A 27,476-nucleotide genomic window follows, 5' to 3' on the forward strand; every position below is an offset into this window, starting at 1 on the left:
AGATCCAACACAAATGGATAGGTGAAGAGATAGCTTTCAACAATCATGTTGCGGTAGATCATCAAGGGAGAGTTCATCAAGGGAGGTAGGAAGGAAAGACATTTTCAAGTCGTTGAATGGGTCATGCAGTTCCATGGCTAGTAGAGCCATTCTATTCCACCAGTACTGGGGAGTTCAGAAAGGATATTCCATCATGGAGAGCATGGCTGTAACCATGACTGTGTCACCAGATCACGCAACACTGTAACGGGGTGAGTGACTGGTTGCCGGGAAGTCAGGCGCAGGAGAGCAGAAATGGGTGATAACAGGAGAACTTTAATATACACCCTGGCCCAAAGGCACAGGCGAGGCAGCACAAAGCACAACCACGGTAACATGAACCGGATTAAACAAAACAAACAAACCTAGGTATGAAACAAACCTAGCGCAAGCCAGCCTGTAGCGTAACAACCTACACAAAGAACAATTCCACACACAGATATAGGGGAAACAGAGGGTAATGCACATTTAGTATGATGAGGGAATGTGAACCAGGTGTGTGGGAAAACAAGACAAAGCAAATGGAAAATGAAAGGTGGAGCGGCAATGGCTAGAAGACCGGTGACGTCGACCGCCGAACGCCGCCCGAACAAGGAGAGGGACCGACTTCGGCGGAAGTCGTGACAAACACACACATACACAACTCCACAGCAATCACTCAAACCTAACACAAACACTCATGCACACACAGAGAGATTGTAATTGGGCCAGGAAAAACTAAGGATAAAACACCTGACCGGCTTTGATATCCCAAAATGATTTAATTGCTTGTGAGGGACTTTCTTAGTGTGTGTGTCCCTGTACGTTTATGTTAGAGAGCAAGAGATACTGTAAGTGGGTTCCCAATACAGTGAGAATGAATATGTGATTTATATGTGTGTGTGTTGTGAGAGAGAGAAAGTGAGAGGTCACAGCAGTTAGAGTGAGCAGGCTTATGGCTATGACGAATGTGACCTTTGCCCTTCTCAGACAGGCTAAAGGGTGGAAATGACCATGGGCTTCCCGTCCCCACCCTGGCCACAAGGAAATGTAGGAAATAGAGTTTCTACCCCACACACATGCACACACACACACACACACACACACACACACAAAATCACTGCATTGTAGAGACCTCTTCACACCTGCTGTGCAGCTCAGGATGACTCCATAACCCACCCATCATCAACCATACATACAGAAAAGGTCAAAGTTCCTCATTGTACAAAGTTTCAAGTTCCTTGTTCATTGATCATCCATTGATTTTGCCATCATACTAATGCATGGTATATATTACACATTCCATTTATGGTGATGTATCCTATTGGCTGTTCAGTCCAATGGTACTCGAGTGTGAGTTTGTCCACTTGGCGTCTCTTGGGTGCCTGTATGTATGCCCCTGCAGCTTTGAATCCATGAACTGGGGTTCAAGGTTAAAATCACAGAGGGTGGTTTCAATGTTTCTACCAGTTCCTCTAGATCTATTTTGAGGAACCAGAGACCAGCAGCTGTTGTAAACCTGCAGTGTTTGTTCTGGCCTCTCAATATTCTTGTCAGAAATTAGCTTTAGAGTGCTTGAAACTAGTGATGTTGAAATGATCAAGTTTCCTACAGGTTTCCTCATGGTTTTATTTCTAATCATGTTATACTCTTTTGGGCCTGGGGTTTTGTGGTGGAAAACGGAGTGATTCGAGCATAACAAGTCAACCCTGTTACCCATAGAAGTTAGGTTAGAAATGTTTGAACAATTATTCTTCTATTTGGGAAGCTTGCATTCAATTGCCACTCCCTGTTGCACAGAACAAGCTTCCATTCCCCCTGTCACAAGGGGATTTATGGCTGATTTAAGAAGAAATCGTCAATCCTGTTACGGTCAACCCTGTTACGGTCAGCCCTGTTATGGTCAACCCTGTTACTTTATTTGGCACTGAATAGGAACTTACTTTTATTTATTTATTTTTACGTTGTTTTTATGAAGTTGAACATGTGCTCTTTATGCAGAATGTAAAAATTGGATGAAATTAAGTTAGGCTGCACTCATCAAAACGCACCGAATCGGTGGAACGACCGACCCCCTTTCCAATGTCAACATAACTCACGTGTGGGTTAGGTATGATAAATATAAACCATTTGTCCCTCAAAAGTGTCATTTTTGGGAGATATTTCTGACACCTCCAACTGAAATTGAACTCGACAGATCTCACTTTCTTCATATTCAAAGCAGCAGGGCATGTAGAATCTTCTCAAAAGGGTCCTCACTAAGTTTTGCTGAAGCTTTATCATCTGACAATGACTTCAGAGGTATGAGAGAACCATTAGGTAACTGAACCATGAAGAAAGGATAGGTCCTGTAACACCATCTGGTGGCCAATCAAGTTAGTAATTCTGTTTACAGCCAGTGAGCTGCCGATGACAGTTGTGACTGGTGTGCCGCCATCCTGCGTCGCAGTAGGCGAGCTACCACCTCCAGCCGTGGCCAGCCTCTGGCATCGTACTCACTGCCAACGGATGGGCCCCAGCAGACCTGCACCAGCTGAGTTAGAGGGTCCTTTGCGACACCCAGGGCGTTCAATGGGGCGGCCCAAGACTGCTTTTCTGTCCTTGTGCATTCTCCTCACGGGGCAGCACCTAAGCCCCTTACGTGCACCAGAGCAGGCACCCTCCTGGCCAACATGGTTCTCTAAAATGACACTGGCTATCAGCTGCCCCTCTAGTACTGCCAGAGGCACACGAGAACTTGATCCTGTCTGGTCCCTTAGCTGCTCTGCCCCTCTGCCCTGCCTGTCATGCCGGATAGGATTATGCACGCGACGACTAAACTCCCCGTTGAGGCCTGTGGCCTTTTAGAGACTGTGTCATTTAGGTTAGAGCCCTTTTCGTGGATGTTCATATTTCCAAAACATATATTTCAGTCCTATGTATCTTTAAAAACACAACAATTGTACTAGCAAAGACAGTACAGCATGAAGCCAGGAACTGCTTCTCCAGTAGAAATCCCTGATCACGCTTGTAGTCGATGTCATATCAACGTTGGCTAGCTAAGTTCATGCACAGAAACACGTCATCGGGTCTAACGGTCATCTCGCGCCTAACTGCTCATGTGCAGGCCGTCACATCAAAGGCACTCCGATATAAAGTTGTTTTTGACGAAAATGAAAACATGTCAGTTTGTCACCTTCACAAGGTCTGAGTAATAACATGTTCAACTACTCAAAACATTGGCTAGAATCTAGGTTGTGCCTTTAGATTTAGAGAAAATTAACAACTATGGAAGAATGTTTTCCGTCTCTCGTTGACTTCTTAAACACATAATCCCAGCCTGGTCTGCTTGGTCTGTTTCGCAAGTGTTCCCGGAAGTCTTGCGATGTTGCGGCTCTGGGGTAAGAAACTGTGTGTTATTAGGTATATAACATAACATAACTACACACCAGTGGCCATGAGATGGGGAGATGGGGGAATGCACAAGCCTTCTGGAAGATCTGATGAAGGAGAAGATGGCGGACAGGAAAAAAAGGAGAAAATTGAAACATGTTTTCAGTGAATATGGAGTGGTGGATCAAACAGAACTTTTGTGAAGACCGATTCTGGCCCAGTGGGAGTGAGATTTTTTGGAGAGAATGGATCCTTGTCTTCTGGCAGATCCATATGTGGTGTCAGGTTGGGTGGAGTAAAGGTTGGGGAATGATGGGTCGGTGTAAGGCACTCAAAGTGGAATCGTGTGGATTTTTTGCATTTCTGCCGTCCAGAGGGAGCATGCGTTCTAAACCATGCGACTGGGGAAAGAAGTGAAAGGAGTGAGGAGGATCAACTGAAGTTGAAGATTCCCGGTGTCTGTGACACCCTCTGTTTGGTGCGATGCAGACTCGTAGAGAGCTTGGTGAAACAAAGAAGACACAGTCTGTACTACTGAGTTTTGAGGCAGAGTCTTTACCAGATAAAGTCAAGTTAGGATGTGACAGTTATCCCGTGAGCGCTTTTGTCCTGAATCCATTACAGTGTTTTAGGTGTCAAGCTTATGGTCAGGTGGCAGCAGGAGGGATATTCCTAGATGTGAGAAGTCTGCAGGAGGACATGAGACAAAGGAATGTGTAGTATCGGTGGGAAAAGTTGTGAGTGTAAACTGTAGAGGTACCCATGGTGCTGGAGATCAGAGGTGTCTGGTGAGAGAAAGGCAGGTTGAGGTTGCCAGGATCAGAGTAGTGCAGAAGGTGTCATATGCTGAGGCAGTGAAGAGAGTAGTAGAGGAAGATGGGTCCAGGGTGAGGGATCCTAAGAGGATCCATGTGAGTATCCCGAAGCCAGTAGAGAGTGATAGCAATAACATGTGCTTTAGTAAGGTTGTTTTTTTGGCATTCAAGGCCATGGTTGTCAATTGTACCCCAGGAATGGAACGTAAATCCCAGATAGATGTTAGATTACCTGTTAGATACTGCTGCAAAGTAGGATCTAGAAGCATAAGCATTTCGCCACACTCGCAATAACATCTGCTAACCATGTTTATGTGACCAATAAAATTTGATTTGATTTTGATGGCAGCTGTGGAGAAGTACTTGGGTGTGTGAGATTTTACTGCAGGAAAATTGCAAGATGTTTTGAACAATAGTGTTCCGTCCTCCCAGGCTGCTGGCCTGGAGTAGGATCAGACATGGCCAAAGTAGTGGAATAGTGGTGCGGTTTTAATGGGTGCAGGGTTAGCTGGTATGGCAATTTTTTCTCTCAAAGTGTAATGAATTTATACTACAGAAAAGTAGGCTGATTCACAGCCAACACAGTAGATGGCGGCATGCACCTATAACATTTGTTTGCGGACCGCCATAATACCAAAGACGAAGAAAAATAAACGACACACAATTTTGACAACATCCCGCAAGCGCAGAGTGAGCTTCCGGTCGGAAGGAGGTGTGACGGGATGATATCGGCTGCCATCGCTCAGCCGAACAATTTGGAGAAACAATTTCAAGTGTGTGTTGGAGGTCTACAAAAACAGGTATCCTACTATGTGCCAAATAAATCAACTAAATTAATGATTGCACGTACTGTATTTACACCCAATCTTTCGAGTGCATAATTTCCAACCACACAGAGGCCATCATTGTTAGTTAGCTTAATGACTAATTAGCTAAGAAAGAGCTAAGCGGCTAGCTAGCGCACGTTAGTGGGACAGCAGTCATTGCGGTTAGTAGCTAGCAAATTCAGGAAGCTAAAACGTATTTTCTGCAGACATGGTGTTTTAAGTCTGCAAAACAAATGTCGTCGTACTTCTCGCTCTACTAGGATAGCTAGGTTAACGTTAGCTAGCTAGCGTGCTACACTTGTCAATTTAGTGATAAACGGTGGTCACCATGTTTTGGTTGCGCTACAGTGCGTTGTAGGGGCAGGTCTCAAATCAAAATAATGTGTATTTGCCAAATGCTTCGTAAACAATAGGTGTAGACTAACAGTGAAATGCTTACTTACGGGAAAAGTAATAACACGAGGAAATACACAATGAGTAACGATAACTTTGCTAAACGGGGTACAAGTCGATTTGCAAGGTTACGAGGTTGATATGTAAATATAGGTGGGGGTATAGTGACTAGGCAACAGAATAGGTGATAAGCAGTAACAGCAGCCTATGTGATGAGTCAATGCCGATAGTCCGGGTAGCTTTTTGGTTAACTATTTAGAAGTCTTTTGGTATGGGGGTAGAAGCTTTTCAGTGTCCTAATGGTTCCAGACTTTGTGCATCGTTACTGCTTGCTGTGCAGTAGTAGAGAGAAACGTCTGTCTTACTTGGGTGGCTGAAGTCAATGACCATTTTTAGGGCCTTCCTTTTTCACCGCGTGGTATAGAGGTCCTGAGTAGTAGGGAGCTCGGCCCCAGTGATGTACTGGGCTTTATATACTACCCTCTGTAGCGCCTTGCAGGGATGCAGGCAGTCCAGATGCTCTCAATGGTGCAGCTGTAGAACTTTTTGAGGATCCCATGCCAAATCTTTTCAGCCTCCTGATGGGGAAGAGGCATTGTCGTGCCTTTTTTACTACTGTTGGTGTTTGTGGACCATGGGTCACATACCATGTCATTTCAGCAAACCATGACACTCACCATCTCAAATTTTTCTGAAATGTTTTCTGTAGTTAGAAACAGATAAGATTAGCATTGCTGAAATATTATTTGTTTAATCTAATTTGATCTCTGAGAAATTAAGCTAATTGATTGCACCCAAATTCACCCTTTTTAATTAATAGTATTCACAGAATATTCAACAAATGTAGTACCCAACATCTGATTTAAGATCAAACTCCTTCCTACCATTGAGTAAGACATGAGGAATCCAATAAAATGGTCAAGCCACCCACGGACCCACACCCCACAACAATCCCACCCCAACAACCAGTATGCAGGATCAGTTCTTTATGTTTGACAAGTAGTATGGAGTTGCAGCTTGTATTGCTTCTTAATCCTTTGTAATATAGCCTATTTCCTGTGAATCTGGTGACTTTTTCCCCCTTAGAGAAATTAGCCATTAACTTCTCTAGGGCCAGTGGGACGATTTCGTCCCACCTACGTAACAGCCAGTGGAATCCCGTGGCGCGTTATTCAAATACCTTAGAAATGCTATTACTTCAATTTCTCAAACATATGACTATTTTACACCATTTTAAAGACAAGACTCTCGTTAATCTAACCACACTGTCCGATTTCAGAAAGGCTTTACAACGAAAGCAAAACATTAGATTATGTCAGCAGAGTACCCAGACAGAAATAATCAGACACCCATTTTTCAAGCTAGCATATAATGTCACATAAACCCAAACCACAGCTAAATGCAGCACTAACCTTTGATGATCTTCATCAGATGACAACCCTAGGACATTATGTTATACAATACATGCATGTTTTGTTCAATCAAGTTCATATTTATATAAAAAAAACAGCTTTTTACATTAGCATGTGATGTTCAGAACTAGCATACCCACCGCAAACTTCCGGTGAATTTACAAAATTACTCACGATAAACGTTCACAAAAAACATAACAATTATTTTAAGAATTATAGATACAGAACTCCTCTATGCACTCGCATGTCCGATTTTATAGCTTTTCGGTGAAAGCACATTTTGCAATATTCTGAGTAGATAGCCCGGCATCACAGGGCTAGCTATTTAGACACCCACCAAGTTTAGCCCTGACCAAAGTCAGATTTACTATAAGAAAAATGTTATTACCTTTGCTGTTCTTCGTCAGAATGCACTCCCAGGACTTCTACTTCAATAACAAATGTTGGTTTGGTTCAAAATAATCCATAGTTAAAATATCCTCTGTTTTGTTCGTGCGTTCAAGACACTATCCGAATGGTAAAGAAGGGTGACGCGCACGACGCTTTTCGTGACAAAACATTTCTAAATATTCCATTACCGTACTTCGAAGCATGTCAACCGCTGTTTAAAATCAATTTTTATGCCATTTTTCTCGTAAAAAAGTGATAATATTCCGACCGGGAAAGCGTGTTTACGTTCAAAGAGAGAGAAAATAAAAACATGGGATCCCCTCGTGCACGAGCCTCAGTCTGATGGTACTCTGACCGGCCACTATCCAAACGCGCTAATGTTTTTCAGCCAGAGGCTGGAATTACATCATTCAGCTTTTTCCCGGGTTCTGAGAGCCTATGGGAGCCGTAGGAAGTGTCATGTTACAGCAAAGATCCTCAGTTTTCAATAAACAGAGCCAAGAAGAACAAGAACTTGTCAGACAGGCCACTTCCTGTAAGGAATCTTCTCAGGTTTTTGCCTGCCATATGAGTTCTGTTATACTCACAGACACCATTCAAACAGTTTTAGAAACTTTAGGGTGTTTTCTATCCAAAGCCAATAATTATATGCATATTCTAGTTACTGGGCAGGAGTAGTAACCAGATTAAATCGGGTACGTTTTTTTTATCCGGCCGTGCAAATACTGCCCCCTATCCCCAACAGGTTAAAGTCACTTCTATTATTTAGCATAAATTAGTATGACAGTACCATGTTTTGCCCACTTGATGCTGCTGTTCCTTCTACTGCCTCCACACCCTTTTATTCATTTTGCTGGTCTCTTGTGTTTATTAAATGAATCGCAACATTTTCTTAGCAACTTTGTGTAGAAAACCAATAGCTTTTGCTCGTGATGAAAATACATGATCTGATCAATTGTGTGGTAAAGCCAGTCCCCTGTGAAAGCAATTCCGTTTGTCATTTTCTTAGCAACCTAGTGCTTCAACCCAACTCTCCTTGAATAGACCAAGAAATGGCAGCTCTCTGAGAGGGCTATCCGTATGGTGCAATTCTCCTATGAAGACTTTTCCTGCAAGCCCAGAACTTTAATGGAGAAATGGGCTAGTGACTAAAATGTTGTGACAACCTTAATAAAAGAATACAATTCTAAACCATTGAATTGTGGTCATATCTTTTTCAATACAATTATTACTAATATGTGATAATTCCATTGAAACTAAATGGACGAAAGACTATCTTAGTGCTATGATGCTTTTGGGAAACCCAGCCCAGCAAAATTGATAAAAGTAGGAGGAACAGTGGAATCTAGTGGGCAAAATGTGGTACCTTCACACACTTATATGGTAAATAATGCCAGTGACTTCAATGGGTAATTTCTCCAAAACAGAGGGAAAAAACATCAACAGATTCACAGGGAATATATTACATAGTATGAAGAAGCAATACTTCAAGCAGCAGCTCCATACTACTTATTCAAGATGGCGCCGATAAAGAAGGCTGCTTTGCTTCTAGTCCTTAGGAATCTGAGCAGTATTGTTTTTTTAAATGTATTATTTCTTACATTGTTAGCCCAGAAAACCTTAAGTGTTATTACATACAACCGGGAAGAACTATTGGATATCAGCGAGACGTCAACTTACCAGCACAACCAGGAATACGACTTTCCCAAAGCGGATCCTTTGTCTGCACCTCCCAGGGCATTTGAACCGATTCCCGGACTGACTCAAAAAAACAACTCCGCCGGAGGAGAGGGTGCCGGAGCGGTCTTCTAGTGAGGCTTCAGATGCGCGCACACCACCCACCGCTTCCGAGTATATTATTCGCTAATGTCTAGTCCCTAGTTAACAAAGTCAACTAAATCCGGGCTAGAGTTGCTTTCCAAAGAGATATCCGGGATTGTAACATACTCTGTTTCACGGAAGCATGGCTAGCTGGGGACATGCTGTCGGAGTCCATACAGCCAATGGGATATGCATCAGTGCATCGCACCGACAGGAATAAATATCTATCCGGTAAGAAGGGCAGGGGTGTATGTTTCATGATTAAACACTCATGGTGTAATTGTAACAACATACAAGAACTCAAGTCCTTTTGTTAACCTGACCTACAATTCCTCACAATCAAATGCCGACCATATTATCTCCCAAGAGAACTCTCCTCGGTTATCGTCACAGCCGTGTATATCCCGGATACCAAGACGGCCATCGAGGAACTTCACTGGACTCGTTGCAAACTGGAAACCATATATCCTCAGGCTGCATTTATTGTAGCTGGGGATTTTAACAAAGCTAATTTGAGAACAAGCCTACCTAAATAATATCAGCATAGTGATTGCTGTTCATGAGCAAGTAACACGCTCGACCATTGCTACTCTAACTTCTGACATGCATACAAGGCCCCCCCCCCCACCCTCCTTTTGGCAAATCTGACCATGACTCCATTTTGTTGCTCCCCTCCTATAGGCAGAACCTCAAACAGGAAGCGCCTGTACTTTGGTCAAACCAGCGTTGGATAGACCTATCTGATGCCACGCTTCATGATTGCTTCGATCACGTGGACTGGGATATGTTCCGGGTAGCCTCAGATAATAACATTGACGTATACGCTGTCTCGGTGAGTGAGTTTATAAGGAAGTGTATAGGAGATGTTGTACCCACTGTGACTATTAAAACCTTCCCTAACCAGAAACTGGATTGATGGCAACATTCGCTCAAAATTGAACGCACGTACCACCACATTTTAATCATGGCAAGGGGACTGGAAATATGGCAGAATACAAACAGTAGTTTTCCCTCCGCAAGGCAATCAAACAAGCAAAGTGTCAGTATAGAGACAAAGTGGAGTCGCAATTCAGCGGCTCAAACATGAGACCTATGTGACAAGGTCTACAGACAATCACGGATTACAAAAAGAAATCCAGCCCCATTGCGGACATCGACGTCTTGCTTCCAGACAAATTTAAACAACTTCTTTGCGCACTTTGAGGACAATACAGTGCCACCAACTAGGCCCGCTACCAGACTCTGTGTTCTCCTTCTCCATGGCTGACGTGAGTAAAACATTTAAACGTGTTAACCCTCACAAGGCTGCCGGTCCAGATGTCATCCCTAGCCGCGTCCTCAAAGCATGCACAGACCAGCTGGCTGGTGTGTTTACGGACATATTCAATCAATCCCAGTCTGCTGTCCCCACATGCTTCAAGATGGCCTCCATTGTTCCTGTTCCCAAGAAAGCTAAGGTAACTGAACTAAATGACTATCGCCCCGTAGCACTCACTTCTGTCATCATGAAGTGCTTTGAGAGGCTAGTTAAGGATCATATCATCTCCACCCTACCTGCGACCCTAGACCCACTTCCATTTGCTTACTGCCCCAATAGGTCCACAGACGATGCAATCGCCATCACACTACACACTGCCCTATCCCATCTGCACAAGAGGGATACCTATGTAAGAATGCTGTTCATTGACTACAGCTCAGCATTCAACACCATATTACCCTCCAAACTCATCATTAAGCTTGAGACCCTGGGTCTCGACCCCGCTCTGTGCAATTGGGTCCTGGACTTCCTGACGGGCCTCCCCCAGGTGGTGAAGGTAGGAAACAACATCTCCACTCCGCTGATCCTCAACACTGGGGCCGCACTAGGGTGCTTTCTCAGCCCCCTCCTTTACTCCCTGTTCACCCATGACTGCGTGGCCATGCACGGCTCCAACTCAATCATCAAGTTTGCAGACGACACAACAGGGGTAAGCTTGATTACCAACAACGATGAGACAGCCTACAGGGAGGAGGTGAGGGCCCTTGGATTGTGGTGTCAGGAAAACAACCTCGCTCAATGTCAGCAAAACAAAAGAGATGATCGTGGACTTCAGGAAACAGCAAAGGGAGCACCTTCCCTATCCACATCGACAAGACAGCAGTGGAGAAGGTGGAAAGTTTTAAGTTCCTCGGCATACACATGACAAACTGAAATGGTAGGCGCAACAGCGCCCCCCTTCAACCTCAGGAGGCTGAAGGACTGAAATCCTGCAGCGCCCGCAAGGTCTCCCTGCTCAAGAATGCATATATATGCCCGTCTGAAGTTTGCCAATGAACATCTGAATGACTGAGGACATCTGGTGAAAGCGTTGTGGTCAAATGAGACCAAAATGGAGCTCTTTGACATCAACTCAACTCGCCGTGTTTGGAGGAGGAGGAATGCTGCCTATGACCCCAAGAACACCATCTCCACCGTCAAACATGGAGGTGGAAACATTTTATGCTTTGGGGGTGTTTTTCTGCTAAGGGGACAGGACAACTTCACCGCATCAAAGGGACGATGGACGGGGCCATGTACCGTCAAATCTTGGGTGAGAACCTCCTTCCCTCAGCCAGGGCATTGAAAATGGGTCGTGGATGGGTATTCCAGCATGACAATGACCCAAAACACACGGCCAAGGCAACAGGAGTGGCTCAAGAAGAAGCACATTAAGGTCCTGGAGTGGCCTAGCAAGTCTCCAGACCATAATCCCATAGAAAATCTGTGGAGGGAGCTGAATGTTCGAGTTGCCAAACGTCGGCCTCGAAACCTTAATGACTTGGAGAAGATCTGCAAAGAGGAGTGGGACAAAATCCCTCCTGAGATGTGTGCAAACCTGGTGGCCAACTACAAGAAACGTCTGACCTCTGTGATTGCCAACAAGGGTTTTGCCACCAGGTACTAAGTCATGTTTGGCAGAGGGGTCAAATACTTATTCCCCTCATTAAAATGCAAATCAATTTATAACATTTTTGACATGCGTTTTTCTGGATTTTTTTGTAGTTATTCTGTCTCTCACTGTTCAAATAAACCTACTATTAAAATTATAGACTGATCATTTCTTTGTAAGTGGGCAAACGTACAAAATCAGCAGGAGATCAAAAACTTTTTTCCCCCACTGTGTGTATTATTTATATATATATATATATATATATATATATATATATATATATATATATATATATATATATATATATATTCTCATCCTATTCCTTTACTAGATTGTGTGTATTAGGTTTTGTTGTGGAATTGTTAGATATTACCTGTTAGATACTGCTGCACTGTTGGATCTAGAAGCATTTCGCTACACTCGCAATAACATCTGCTAACCATGTGTATGTGACCAATACAATTTAACTTGTCAGACATGGAGAACTGATACTGTATACTAGTTGTTGGGGTGGGATTGGTGTGGGTGGTCTGTGGCTGGCTGTTGATCATTTTTTATTCGATTCCTCATGTCTTACACATTGTTAGGAAGAATTATAGTCCAAATCAGATGTTGTGTACTATATTTATTGAAGATTATATGAATCCTATAAATTAAAAGTGCCAATTTGAGTGCTATCAATTAGCTTAATTTCTCAGATCAAATTATATTTCAACAAAATAATGTTTCAGGAATGCTAATCTTATCTGTTTCTAACTACAGAAATGATTTCAGAAAAATCGGAGATGGTGGGTGTAAATCCTCTTTCTTGACCTTTTTTAAAGTGGAATGCTAATTCCTTAGTGATATGCACACTGAGGAGCTCTCGACCCACTCCACTACAGCCCCATCGATGTGGATGGAGACTTGCTCGGCCCTCCATTTCCTGTAGTACACGATCAGCCCCTTTGTCTTTCTGACGTTGAGGGAGAGGTTGTTGTCCTGGCACCACACTGCCAGGTCACTGACCTCCCTATAGGCTTCTTATCGTCATCAGTGATCAAACTTAATTATGGTATTGGAGTTGTGCACGGCCACGCAGTCATGGGTGAACAGGGAGTATAGGAAGGGACCAAGCATGCCCCCCTGAGGGGCCCCCGTGTTCTGTGCCAGCGGGACGGATGTGTTGTTTCCTACCCTGCCAGGTCACTGAATTGAATGTTAATTTCTCTACCATAAACCGCCTCCAACATTGTTTTAGAGAATTTGGCTGTACTTCCAACCAGCCTCACACCAGCAGACCACGTGTAACCACACCAGCCCAGGAGTTCCACATTCGGCTTCTTCACCTGCAGGATTGCCTGAGACCAGCCACCCTGACAGCTGATTAAACTGTAGGTTTGCACAACCAAATCATTTCTGCACAAACTGTCACAGATCGTCTCAGGGAAGCTCATCTGGGTTCTCGTAGTCCTCACCAGGGTCTTGACCTGACTGCAGTTTGGTGTCGTATCTGACTTCAGTGGGCAAATGCTCACCTTCAGTTGTCACTGGCACGCTCTTCACGGATGAATCCCGGTTTCAACTTTACCGGGCAGATGGCAGACAGCATGTATGGAGTTGTGTGGGTGAGCGGTTTGATGTCAACGTTGTGAACATTGGTCCCGTGGTGGTGGTGGGGTTATTGTATGGGCAGGCATAAGCTACGGACAACAAACACAATTGTATTTTATCAATGGCAATTTGAATCCACAGAGATGCCGTGACGAGATCCTGAGGCCCATTGTTGCGCCATTCATCTACCTCATGTTTCAACATAATAATGCACGGCCTCATGTCGCAAGGATCTCTACACAATTCCTGGAAGCTGAATGTCCCAGTTCTTCCCTGGCCTGCATACTCACCAGACATGTCACCCATTGAGCATGCTTGGATGCTCTGTATCGACGTGTACGACAGCGTGTTCCAGTTCCTACCGAAACCCAGCAACTTCGCACAGCCAATGAAGAGGAGTGGGAAACATTCCACAGGCCACAATCAACATCCTGATCAACTCTATGCGACAGCGATGTGTCGCGCTGCATGAGGCAAATGATGGTCACACCAGATACTGACTTGTTTTCTGATCCACGCCCCTACCTTTCTTTTTAAGGTATCTGTGACCAACCGATGCATATCTGTATTCCCAGTCATGTCAAATCCATAGACTAGGGCCTAATGAATTTATTTCAATTGACTGGTTTCCTTATATGAACTGTAACTCAGTAAGGTCTTTATTCTTGGATGTTGCGTTTTTTATATTTTAGCTCAGTGTAATAGGGTATTGGTTCTGTCCTGTTTCCTCACAGCCACCGTGCCCCGTCGCGCCCCCACACCAAGCGGAGCCGTCATGTGGCAGGAGGCCCGCAAACATGAGCGCAAGCTGCGCGGCATGATGGTGGACTACAAACGCCGCGGCGAGCGCCGGCGAGAGTACTACGAGAAGATCGTAAGTCACCCAGCGCACTGTTTTGCTTTGCTTTTCTTGTGCACAGCCCGTTACACTTAATCATCAAGATCTGTTTAACTTCCTATCATCTGGTGTTTTAGTGCTGGGCAGAAACTAAAGCCTTTCGCACCCTGTAGCTCTCCAGGACCAGGGCTGGTGATTACTGAATGAGGATTCCCCATGCTCTGGTGTCCTCCTGTTCTCCCTTTCACCCATCTCCTCTCCTCTACAGAAAAAGGACCCGGCTCAGTTCCTTCAGGTTCATGGCCGGGCCTATAAGATCCATCTGGACTCAGCCGTGGCACTCGCAGCAGAAAGCCCCATCAACATGTGAGGAAACACATAACACGCATACAACAACACACACACAAGACATGCATGTGCACACGTGCCACCATGTCTTGCTTTTACATACACAAACGCATTATATAACACAAAACCACTCTCTGCACACCATCGCACCACCTGAGAATACTAATCAGGATGTTATGTTCTCTGTTGCTGCAGGATGCCCTGGCAGGGAGACGCCAACAACATGATTGACAGGTTTGACGTGAGGGCACACCTGGACTTCATACCCACCTACACCCCTCCACTCCTCAACACAGCGTAAGTGTGACTGAGGTCTCTCCTTCAGACTTCATTCCTTATTACACCACTAGTATGGCGTATTCACTGATATGTATTATTACACACACACAGGTTGCTTTGTTGTGGTTTGATGAAATGTGATATGAAAGGTCAAATGTTTTTCGTGGCACCACTGTTTTTCGTGAAACATATTGAAGTGCTCCATTTGGGTTGCAGCACCCCAGAACAGGAGTCGGAGGAGAGGAAGTGCAACTATGAGCGTTACAGAGGCCTAGTGCAGAACGACTTTGCCAGCAGTGAGTATCCACCGGTGTTGGTAATGCCATGTCTCTTGTGCCTCCCTCCCAGTGGGTATATTGTGTTTTTCTGTGTTCTCTAACCTCTTGCTGTCCCTCTTCAGTCTCTGAGGAGCAGTGTTTGTACCAGATCCAAATGGACGAGCTCTATGGTGGCCTGCAGAGGCCAAATGAGGATGAGAAGAAGAAGTTAGTCCTATCCCATCTTTTCACATTCTCTATGGTTTCTATAAGTATCCACTAATTTACGGATTGTTTGTATTGATTATTAATAAGCCCCTCCCTTTTGTTTAGGCTTGCTAAAGAGAAGGCCACCATTGGCTACACGTACGAGGACAGCACTGTTACGGAGCCTGGGGAGGAAGAAGAGAAAGGGGAGGAGGATGACTCTGAGAACAGCGAATCGGAGGAGGACGAGGGCATCCCAGACATTGGTGAGTCCCAATACCTTCTCACTCAAACAAGTATGAGTTGTCGGGTTGGATGGACATGGGGCTTGTTCGACTTTGCAGCCTACTGCCGACGGACTGATGACCTTGCATCAAAAATAAAATGAATGATTATTTGTAGATCAGTCACAATTTACCCATAATGCAGCATGTTGACTGCAATGTTGAACAAGCCCAGTAAAGGGTAATGTATGTGATTATGTATTATTTTCTCATACCACTGTCGTGTGCGTGTGTTTCAGATGTGGAGGTGGACGTTGACGAGCTCAACACGGAGCAGGAGTTGGATCTGAACAAGATGGCCACCCCATATGGAATGGCAGAGGGAGATTTTGTCAGGTCAGTCTGCCTGCTTCCATTATATGTTTTGCAAAAAATTGTATGTGTTGTCATTACATTATCGCTGGAGTCAATGGAAATGCCAGTTGTCATAAAAAAATGCATTTTATGTTTCTATTAAATGACCAGTTGCTTTCAAAGCGTGTTTTTAACAAAGGTAAAACAGTCAAATGTTTGCTGTTAAACACCACTGTATGTTAACTGGCTGACTGTTTGACAGGATGCTGAGGAAAGACAAGGATGAGGTGGAGGCCATTAAACACGCCAAGGCTCTGGAGGCAGAGAAGGCCATGTACTCGGTACGAAAGAATCAGTGTGTGTTGCTGTCATGTCAATGATTGTTGGTAGGCCTATGCTTTCCCCTGATGATGTCACTGACTGTGTGTGTGTGTGTGTGTGTGTGTGACCCTCAGGGCCGTCGCTCTCGCAGACAGAGGAGGGAGTTCAGAGAGAAGAGATTGAAGGGCAGACAGATCAGCCCACCCAGGTAAACAGCAGTTGATACCAGGGTTGGGGTCCAGCGTCGTCCGGCTTAGGGGCCGGGGTAGGCCGTCATTGTAAACAAGAATTTGTTCTTAACTGACTTGCCTAGTTAAATAAAAAATACAAAAATTGGTTTGCTTTGTGAATTTACTAGAATGAAATGGAATTGACCCCCAACCCTGATTTTTATACCATACGAGGTAACTCGCCTCATCCACTACCAATGTGTAGCACACACATGGTGCGAGACACACCGTCACACCTCTTTAAACCCTATCTCTGTTTATCATCTCCAGCTATGCCAGGAGAGACAGCCCAACCTACGATCCCTACAAACGGTGAGTGGGAGGCCAACCGTTTAACTTTGCGTCAAAGTTTTTCACTTATTAAAAGTCCCATCTAATACTATGTTTTGACAAGGAAAGTAATGGAACAGTCATCCTTTTAATCAGTGCTAACAACTTATGATAAACTGCTTGCTCGTGAGGGTGAGGTAAACTTTTAATCAGTAGAGATGGCACTGATGATTCTCCCCTCCGACAGGTGGCTTAGCGGTTAGAGCTAGTTCGAATCCCTGAGCCGACTAGGTAGAAATCTGCCCTTGCGCAAGGCACATGATGCGAAATGCATCATACTATGAAACTTTCTGTATTTTAAGTTCTATATGTTGAAAACTTGATTGCTGTCACACCAGTGGACTAATTAAACAGATACCAGAATATCGTTTTTGAGTGGAATTTTCCTTTACCCCTAATTGCTCCAGGGTCGCTGTCAATAATGGCTGATCCCTGGCCATGACCCCAATGTCTGAAGGTGTCTTGGGGAGTGGGATATGCAAAAAATACATTTCCATTTCACAGCACACACTTTACAGTTTACGTGCTTGTACATGTGTGAAACAGGACAAATATAACCACCCCTATTTGATTTGACCTCCTTCCTCAGGCCCCAGTCGGAGTCCAGTTCGGAGTCGCGGTCCCGCTCCCGTTCCCCAGGCCCAGAGAAGATCACATTCATCACCAGCTTCGGAGGCAGTGACGAGGAGGCTGCCGCGGCGGCAACCCAAGCTCCACCCCCTGTCAACTCTGGCCACACTCCCGCCAACTTGCTGCAACACCCCGCAGGTCATAGCAGGGGCTCCCGGTCGGTAGCTTTCCCCTTCCGCTTTCCATTGGTTGTTTACTCCTGTCAGTCATGTTGCTGTTCAGTGACTACAGCTGTAGAGATTTGGGCTATAGAGATTTGGTAGGTGAAGTGGAGCTCGGATTTAGGTTAGTTTGTTTGACTTGAATAGCTTACAATTCAAGTAGTGTGACATTTTAGAGATGCGTGTTAGTTTGTGCGTCCCTAACAGCAAATTCTGCATGTTATTCTGTGTTATGGTAAATCAATGAGATCACATACAGTACCAGTCAAAGGTTTGGACACACCTACTCATTAAAATTGTATTTATTTATTTGTACTATTTTCTACGTTGTAGAATAATAGTGAAGACATCAAAACTTTGAAATAACACATATGGAATCATGTAGTAACCAAAAAAGTGTTAAACGAATCAAAATATATTTTATATTCTTGAAAGTAGCCACCCTTTGCCTTGATGACAGTTTTGCACACCTAAGATGGCCCTATTGGGTTAAAGACCAAGTCCATATTATGGCAAGAACAGCTCAAATAAGTAAAGGGAAACGACAGTCCATCATTACTTTAAAACATGAAGGTAAGTCATTGCGGAACATTTCAAGAATGTCGCAAAAACCATCAAGCGCTATGATGAAACTGGCTCTCATGAGGACCGCCACAGGAAAAGAATACCCAGAGTTACCTCTGCTGCAGAGGATAAGTTCATTATCAGCCTCAGAAATTGCAGCCCAAATAAATGCTTGGAGCATTTTTTTGCAGCCCAAATAAATGTTCAAGTAACAGACATGTCAACATCAACTGGTCAGAGGAGACTGTGTGAATCAGGCCTTCATGGTTGAATTGCTACAAAGAAACCACTACTAAAGGACACCAATATGAAGAAGAGACTTGCTTGGGCCAAGAAACACAAGCAATGGACGTTAGACCAGTGGAAATCTGTCCTTTTGGTCTCGAGTCCAAATTGGAGATTTTGGGTTCCAACCGCTGTGTCTTTGTGAGACACGGTTTGGGTGAACGGATGATCTCCGCATGTGCATTTCCCACCATAAAGCATGAAGGAGGAGGTGTGATGGTGTGGGGGTGCTTTGCTGGTGACACTGTCAGTGATTTATTTAGAATTCAAGGCACACTTAACCAGCATGGATACCACAGCATTCTGCAGTGATACACCATCCCATCTGGTTTGTGCTTAGTGGGACTATCATTTGTTTTTCAACAGGACAATGACCCAAAACACACCTCCAGGCTGTGTAAGGCCTATTTGACCAAGAAGTAGAGTGATGGAGTGCTGCTTCAGATGACCTGGTCTCCACAATCACCTGACCTAAACCCAGTCTTCCCTGTGGCTCAGTTGGTGTAGCATGGTGTTTGCAATGCCAGCATGGTGTGTGCCACGCCAGGGTTGTGGGTTCGATTCCCACAGGGGGCCAGTACAAAAACAAAAATAATTATGAAATGTATGCATTCACTACTGTAAGTCGCTCTGGATAAGAGCGTCTGCTAAATGACTAAAATGTAAATGTAAATATGTGGGAACTCCTTCAAGACTTTTTGAAAAGCATTCCTCATGTAGCTGGTTGAGAGAATGTCAAGAGTGTGCAAAGCTGTCATCAAGGCAAAGGGTGGCTACTTTGAAGAGTCTCAAATATAAAATATAAAAACACATTTTTTTGGTTACCACATGATTCCATGTGTTCATAGTTTTGACGTCTTCACTATTATTCTACCATGTAGAAAATAGTACAAATTAAGAAAAAGCCTTGAATGAGGTGTGTCCAACCTTTAACTGGTACTGTAGATCTTAACTGCCTTATACACCTTAATACCACTCTCTTAAAGGCACCATGAGGTAAGGGAAAATGTATATGGCATGTACACCATGTGTCTGTGTTCAGTATGGTTCACAAAGTAGCAGAAAGTCCTGAGCTCTACCTGTGTGTGGTTACATGATAACTGTAGCATTACTAGCAGCCTAACGAGAAATGAAGTAGACCAAAACAGAAATATAAACTGAGTCAAAGCAGACAGTAGGGTTAGAGCAGCCCGTGGGTCGTTGCTAATACATCTGTGTGTCTCTGTTCAGCAGACGCCACTCTTCCTCCAGCCCTTCCTCCTCTTCCTCCCACTCTTCCACTCATCGCTCCTCCTCTCGTTCCTCCTCTCACTCACGCCGCGACAGACGCCACGGAGGAGGGAGGGATGGACGACATTCCCGGTCGAGGCGGCGCTCCGACTCAAGGTCCCGGGGCAGAGGAGCCAACGGAGGAGGGGGGTCACGGAGGAGATACGACCGGACACAGTCACGCTCCAATGACCGGGACAGGGAGCGAGAACGGGACAGAGACAGGGACATGGGACGTCGCTTCGCAGCACGCAGACGCACACGGTAAGGCAGCCCAGACAACCATAAGACTTTTCTAAACTCAGTAAATCATGAACTCAATGTCACTTTTTTGTACACTAAAATAAACTGGTGGGCTTTTCGAGGTTGTGCTGATCACGTCCTTCTATTCTCCTTCCAGGTCCAGCTCTAACTCCCGGCAGGGGGACCGTGCCAGGCCGGGGGGGGGTAGGCGAACTTCAGGAGGGCATCGGAGGGGGGTCAGCAGCAGCCCTAGCCCCTCCCAGTCCCCCCAGCCCAGCTGCACCCCCTCCCCCTCACACAGAGGAGGCCCGCCCTCTGCCACTGCTCTCTGTGACAAGCTGAGAAAGTGAGTCCACTGACACCTGTACACTCAGACACGCACACATAAACACACTAGAGGTCTTTCACGGGTTCAGAAAGTTGGACCCGTTCCGAAATTGACCTGGGGCTTTCCCACCCGGACCCGATATACAGAAATACAATTTCAAATAGAAAGACCCGTTCCGAACGGACCCGAGTACAACTAGACCTGTTCCATATAGACCTGGTCGGATCCGAGTGAAGAAAGCAGCAGAAAAGTACATATTTAAGCTACTTTATTAGCCGGAGCTGATAATGCAAGAGAGGGAAAGAGGGGTGCCGCTCTAGAAGGGGTCAATGAACAGCATTCTCATATAGGTGTTCCTTTTGTCCAGTTGGGAAAGGGCAGTGTGGAGTGCGATTGAGATTGCGTCATCTGTGGATCTGTTGGGGCAGTATGTGAATTGGACTGGGTCTAGGGTATCCGGGAGGATGTTGTGGTGAGCCATGACCAGCCTTTCAATGCACTTCATGGCTACCGTCTTGAGTGCTACGGGGCGGTAATCATTTTGGCAGGTTACCTTCGCTTCCTTGGGCACAGGGACAATGATGGTCTGCTTGAAACATGTATGTATTACAGACTCAGTCAGGGAGAGGTTGAAAATGTCAGTGAAGACACTTGCCAGTTGATCCGCGCTTGCTTTGAGTACACGTCCTGGTAATCTATCTGGGACCGCGGATTTGTGAATGTTTGCCTGTTTAAAGGTCTTGCTCACATCGGCTACCGAGAGCGTTATCACAGTCATCCAGAAAAGCTGGTGCTCTCGTGCATGCTTCAGTGTTGCTTGCTTTGTTGGGAGAGTAAAAGGCATTTAGCTTGTCTGGTAGGCTCGTGTCACTGGGCAGCTCGCGTCTGGGTTTCCCTTTGTAGTCTGTAATAGTTTTCAAGCCCTGCCACATCCAACGAGCGTCAGAGCCGGTGTATTAGGATTCAATCTTAATCCTGTATTGATGCTTTGCTTGTTTGATGTTTCGTCTGAGGGCATTGTGGGATTTCTTATAGGCGTCCGGATTAGTGCCCCGCTCCTTGAAAGCGGCAGCTCTAGCCGTTAGCTCGATGTGGATGTTGCCTGTAATCCATGGCTTCTGGTTGGGATATGTACGTACGGTCACTGTGGGGACGATGTCGTCGATGCACTTATTGATGAAGTCGATGACTGAGGTGGTATACTCCTCAATGCCATTTGATGAATCCCGGAACATATTCCAGTCTGTGCTAGCAAAACAGTCCTGTAGCATCTGCGTCCTCTGACCACTTCCGTATTGAGCGAGTCACTGGTACTTCCTGCTTTAATTTTTGCTTGTAAGCCGGAATCAGGAGGATAGAATTATGGTCAGATTTGCCAAATGGAGGGTGGGGGAGAGCTTTGTATGCATCTCTGTGTGTGGAGTAAAGGTGGTCAAGAGTTTTTGGTTTTCTCCGCTGGTTGCACATGTGACGTGCTGGTAAAAAAATTGGTAAAACTGATTTAAGTTTGCCTGCATTAAAGTCCCCGGCCACTAGGAGCGCCGCTCTGGGTGAGCATTTTCTTGTTTGCTTATGGCCTTATAGAGTTGGTTGAGTTCGGTCTTAGTGCCAGCATCGGTCTGTGGTGGTAAATAGATGGCTACTAATAATATAGATGAGAACTCTCTTGGTAGATAAACTGTAGACCACACTATCATAAGGTACTCTGCCATAGCTAGATTATTCATCATTCAATATGATTACAAATCAAATGTTATTTGTCACATGCTTTGTAAACAACAGGTGTAGACTAACAGTGAAATGCTTACTTGACGTCGTACCTGTTTTGACTGCATCGAACCGGGATAAGCTAGTTAAGCTAGCTAACTTCCAAGGCTAATTGAGTCCGCGTGCACTTTCTCGTCCTACACAGTTACAAATAGCAGCACCTCCATTCAGATTATTAAGTAGCAGCCTACCTGTTGGCTCTTGGTCATTGTAGCCGATCCGTCTCCTTTAACTTTTAATTCCATCGTTTTAATTCCATCTTCCACTGATTAGATATCTCCTCACTTTTGCCCCACACGGAGGCTATATGACTGTAGCCTATTGCCGCTTTGATGTCTTATGATTGGCCAACGACAAGCTGTACGTGCCACTCTCGTGAAAAGCAAGAGCAGCAGCATAAATTTTGCAATTTCTCTCTCTACTGCAGCAGTCGCGTTCAGATCTGTACGGGTCCTTCCAGACAAGTCAGTTAAAATTACACGTACCTGATACCAGTGACAATCAGATCCGACCCAGACCCGTGATATTTAGTATTCTGGATCCGGACCCGCTCAGGTACCGGATTGGGTCTCTGGTAATCGGGTACAGGTAGATCCGTGAAGACCTCTAAAACACACACACACACAGCCTCCACCCTCATGTGAAGTTTAAAACAAACAGCAGCAATAGGTAGCTAATATTTTCCCTAGTCTGTCTTACAGTAGGAGCTCTCTGATGAGAAATGGTGACATTTTCATCCCTACTTTTCTCCCTCTCTCTCTCTTTTTCCCCATTTCTCTCTCTCTCTTTCTTTCTCTCCCTCCAGGCCTGATACTCCGGGTGGTAAAGAGACAGGAGCTGCCAAAGTCAGTAAGAATTTGATCTAGCTGGGTTTGTTGCTAAAGTCTACGCCTCCCTCACCCCTGACAGGCTGAGCTGGTTGTCCATCAGGCTGGGGATCCCGCCCCCCCGAATGCCACTGTGCACACAGAGAATGGAAATCATATGAAATGTCTTTTGACTGCCTCTCTCTGTGGAGCTTCCATTGTAACTGGTGACCTTGCCTCCACCTGAATGCAGTGTAGAGTTAAACCCTTCTCTACTCAGTTTAGAGTGTGGTTGCAGGTTAGCCTGCCTCGAAAGGGCAGAACCTATATCGCAGAGTGGTGTATGACAGAGACTTTTTCTGACACTTCTTTCCCCTCCTTATCTCTGAATGGACTGGTGTTCCCAGCACCCTTTCTGTCACTTATGTATCTGTCTGTTTTATGGATGTTGCTGTATTCTGCGGCACTTACTGCGCTATGCAGAGTGGTGCGGTCAGACCAGAGAAAGAGAGGGAGTGTGTGTGTAAGCAGAGGTGTCTCCCTAAATCTCAATGCTGAGACGTTTCACTCTACAGGTAGACAACCCATTGTAAATCTAGTGCCCTAAGACTGAGGGGAAAGCACTGATATGTCATTGTCAGAGGCTCTTAAATGGCTTCTTTTCCTTGTCTCCTTTCCTTGTCTCCTCTCTTCATCACCACTGATCTGAAAGGACTGGGTAAGTGAAAGCAAAGTAGTAGTTAAGGAAGCCATATAAGAGTAAAGGGGGGAGAGAGTAGTCTAGAGTCTGGGTGCGTTCCAATTGTCTTAAGTGGCTTCCTCTCCTCGCCTCCATTCTTTCATCTGCACTGACGGTAAAGAACTAGATATGTGAAGGCAAAGTACTGGTAGGCATACTCTATATTTATTTAAATCACCGATGTTTCAGATCAGCTAAAGAGAAGGCGACTCAAGAGAGGAGGCCATTTTAGGCTGTTAAGCACACCCCTGCTATGTAGTGAGGTCGGAGCTCAGGTGCGTGCAGCTGGCGTGGACAGCAGAGCAGTGAGGGGGGCTTGTCTGAGCAGGCAGGAGAAATACACCACCACACCTCTCCTTCCAAGGACTAACAGCACACTGTTACCTGCTGCTTTCCCCTTAGAGACACGCCTCTAGACTTTGATATTAACCGCTCCAGTACAGGGAAAGGAATATATCCGAGTTGCTTAAATAGAAAGCGAGCGTTAGAGGGAGGGTAAATGAACTCTGTAGGCATTTTGGCCTGTAATGTGTGCTTGTCTATCCACCAGCTGAATTCCTACCTGGCCAGGGAGTGTCAGCAGGGAATGTACAGGGGAGGGCTGCTGGCGCTACTTGTGACCAACATTTGCCAGACTGTTCTGTCCTTTTTCAACTCTCTTACCCTTAGCTTTCCTCGCAACATTCGCATGTTATGTACATGGAAATACATAAGCCATGTGTACTTAGAGTCCAGTTCCATGTAATGTGATCCTGTCCTGCTACTGGGTACAACAACTGCGGGAACGGAGTTCGGGCCTCCTCGCTTCACGTAGCCGGCTCTACCAGTCCAGCAGAAAACAGGACAGGAGATGACAAACAGCTCACGTTATTTACGACTGTATACTCCCACCTGACAAACCGTGGCCTTACCAGCTGCTATATGGGGCAATGGTGGTCCTATAGGCGCCCCTGTCCCCTTAATTCCACACACACACCCTGTGCTCCTGCCCTGCGAGTGTGTGTGCTGATGCGTGCCTGTCTCTTACAGCCCAAGATGACCCCGCAGGAGAAGCTGAAGATACGCATGCAGAAGGCCCTCAACAGGCAGTGTGAGTAGACAAGACTGGACTCTGTTTGGTCAGTCTCGCAGTTACAACTCATTTATGCTGTGTTTGTATATACATATTCATCCTTCCTCTGTTTTGTTTCTCCCTCAGCCAAGGCGGATAAGAAAGCAGCCCAGGCGAAAGTCACTCAGCAGGAAAATAAGCGAGCGGTGCGTGTGGAATCGTGTTTGTGAACTGCTAGCCAGCCCCCCCCCCATTATAGCATAATGTGTGAAGTTTCCTCTCGAAACAGTGTACCCCTAAGACAGTCCTTTGATATATGTTGTCGTCTGCCATTGGCCCTCATGGCTGTTTACTTTACAGGAGCGCGAGGGAGAGCTCAGAGCCATGGCACGCAAGATCCGCATGAAGTAAGACTGTGTGTGTGTGTGTGTGTGTGTGTGTGTGTGTGTGTGTGTGTGTGTGTGTGTGTGTGTGTGTGTGTGATGCTGCCTTGTGGTGCCATATGACTCTGGTTAAACAGTGGTGTGTTCCAGGGAGCGTGAGCGTCGGGAGAAAGAGAGGGACGAGTGGGAGAGACAGTATGGACGACAAAGCCACTCGCCCTCCCCATCTAAATATGGTGAGTTCAGTGAGTCACCTCTTACTGTTATATCATTGTTAAATCCATGACGGGAAGTGTTCAATTGCACACTTTGGAGAAAAGGGTGTACAATTGGGATGCAGCCCGTACGCCTGTGATAGTGGCTCAGTACTAGTTGTCAAATCAAATTTGATTTGTCACATGCGCCGAATACAACAGGCGTTGACCTTACTGTGAAATGCTTACTTATGAGCCATTTTCCGACAACGCAGCGTTAAAAGGTAAGAAAATACGCAACAACAAAAAAAAGTTCACTATGGCACAGTGGCTCAGTACTAGTCGTGACAGTGTTGTTGTTGAACTTTCTGGCAGGCTGTTGTGTTGGGGGTCATTCTTTCATCAGCGTGTCTGTCCTCTGTCTGTCCCTCAGGTCGCGACCACAGCTCATCCAGAAGGTATGTGAAAAACCACAAGTCTCTACTCTTGAGGAAGGATGTTGCCTCTCTCGCACTTTATCTCATTAGCACATCGTACTGTCCCTCTGCGTTCTGTCACAACTCTTTCTCGCACTGCAATGGGGAAGTGTAAGATCACTGTGTTAAATCACTCTAAACTGAATATGAACTTCAATGTTGAGCATATGAATATATTTTCCCTTTCTGTAACGCCCTTGATCTCCAGTGATCCATCTGTGACTCACGGGACAGACATACTCTCTGTTTCTCTCTCTCTCTCTCTCTCTCTCTCTCTCTCCCTTTCAACACACTCCTATTCAAATGTGTTCTCTCTCCCTCACACGCACCCACATTCAAACTCTTTTGTCCCAATCAAAAACATGCATACTCTCACAGAGGGCTGTCAGTGCTAATGTTAGGCCCCCTCGTCCCTAGTCCTCCCTGGGGAGTGTGTGGCCTGCCAGGCCGGCTGTGGTATTGGGGAGTGGGGACACATTGAATCCTGAGTCTCAGTACATCAGAAACAGATGAGGCTTAACACTGTCGGTCTCAATACTCTACAGCAGTGCTGCACTTAGACCATGTGTGCTCGACAGAAAGATGGTAGTTTCAGTCAAATATGATACAAGCTAGCAAGTAAGTACCAGCAAATACTGGAGGGCAACTGTTTACACCAGGAAGAATCCAAATATTGTAAAGAAAGTTATGTCTTGTGTAATAACTGGTAGTCATGTCCAGTTTGACATACAGCAGTATATATGGTAGGTCATGTTGGGGGTAGTGAATATACTGCGCGGTCCAAGCGTAGCACTGTGTCACCTGAGACTCACTCACTCTTTTCTCGCGTTTCCAGGAGGTCCCGTTCCCGGTCGAGGAGTCCATATTACCGATACTAAACATACCGTTGAGACTCACCAACCCCCACACCCCTCACCCTCTCCTCTGCCTACTCTTCCAGTGAAGAGATGAGAGAAATGGGGGACCATGTTCTGAATGGAAGAGTGGTAGAGATGGATTTGGGAGATGGAAGAACTGATGGAGGCCGGAGATTGCTATGAGTGACGGATTTGTATGTTGTGATTGCTGACAGCTTGTCACATCTGGACACATTTTACTATCTCAGTAATTCTGCATATATATTCTGTCCTTTATTATGGCCTTAAGTTGCTTTTTCTCTTCCATCTCTAAGCGCTCTTTCCCCTGTCCCCTCCATCTCTCTCTCTCTCTGAGAAGGGTGTGTTGGCATCACTGTCTTATCACAGGAATAGGATGTAAAAGAATCGGATTGGAATTTGACCTTCATCTGTGTACATAATTTTCTTTGATTACAAATGAGTGAACATTAATGAAATCCTGAGGGGGTGTATAACCCCATGTGTGAGTATGAAAAATAATTTGTATGCCATGCCCCCCCAACTGCTCACCCTGTGAATTGAGACTTGATTGTACTCTTCTGAGGTAACAGATGTAGTCTTTTTGTTTTAGTCCAAATATGATAAGATATCAAACTGAGAAGTAAATAAAATGCACAAAAGTATCTGATGTAGGTCTATTGGTTTGGCGTGTCTTTACTTGGAACGTTATCTCTCATACATACATTATAAATGTGCCCAAGGCATAACTTCACTATTGAGGCTTTGTTGAGACAAGAAGCAAAGTG

The 27,476-nt window shown here is 45.3% G+C and overlaps 1 protein-coding gene across 6 annotated transcripts; it reads left to right on the forward strand.

Annotated features, from left to right (window-relative positions):
• Positions 1-4,876: 4,876 nt before the first annotated feature.
• On the forward strand, positions 4,877-27,362 carry sfr16 (Splicing factor, arginine/serine-rich 16). 6 transcript variants are annotated; one of them, XM_045702907.1, is made up of 22 exons: positions 4,881-5,005; positions 9,730-9,880; positions 14,285-14,424; positions 14,657-14,754; positions 14,932-15,033; positions 15,232-15,311; positions 15,416-15,500; positions 15,606-15,745; positions 16,003-16,099; positions 16,320-16,398; positions 16,513-16,586; positions 16,879-16,920; positions 17,528-17,725; positions 19,809-20,111; positions 20,248-20,436; positions 22,991-23,030; positions 24,760-24,820; positions 24,929-24,987; positions 25,142-25,188; positions 25,315-25,400; positions 25,792-25,816; positions 26,670-27,358. In XM_045702907.1, exons 3-22 carry the CDS (start codon positions 14,326-14,328, stop codon positions 26,710-26,712), a joined length of 1,947 nt encoding a protein of 648 aa, XP_045558863.1. In that variant the 5' UTR covers positions 4,881-5,005; positions 9,730-9,880; positions 14,285-14,325; the 3' UTR covers positions 26,713-27,358.
• The last annotated feature ends 114 nt before the right edge of the window (positions 27,363-27,476 follow it).

This window comes from Salmo salar, chromosome ssa20 (genome assembly GCF_905237065.1).
Source record: "Salmo salar chromosome ssa20, Ssal_v3.1, whole genome shotgun sequence".
NCBI classification, from domain to species: Eukaryota; Metazoa; Chordata; class Actinopteri; order Salmoniformes; family Salmonidae; genus Salmo; species Salmo salar.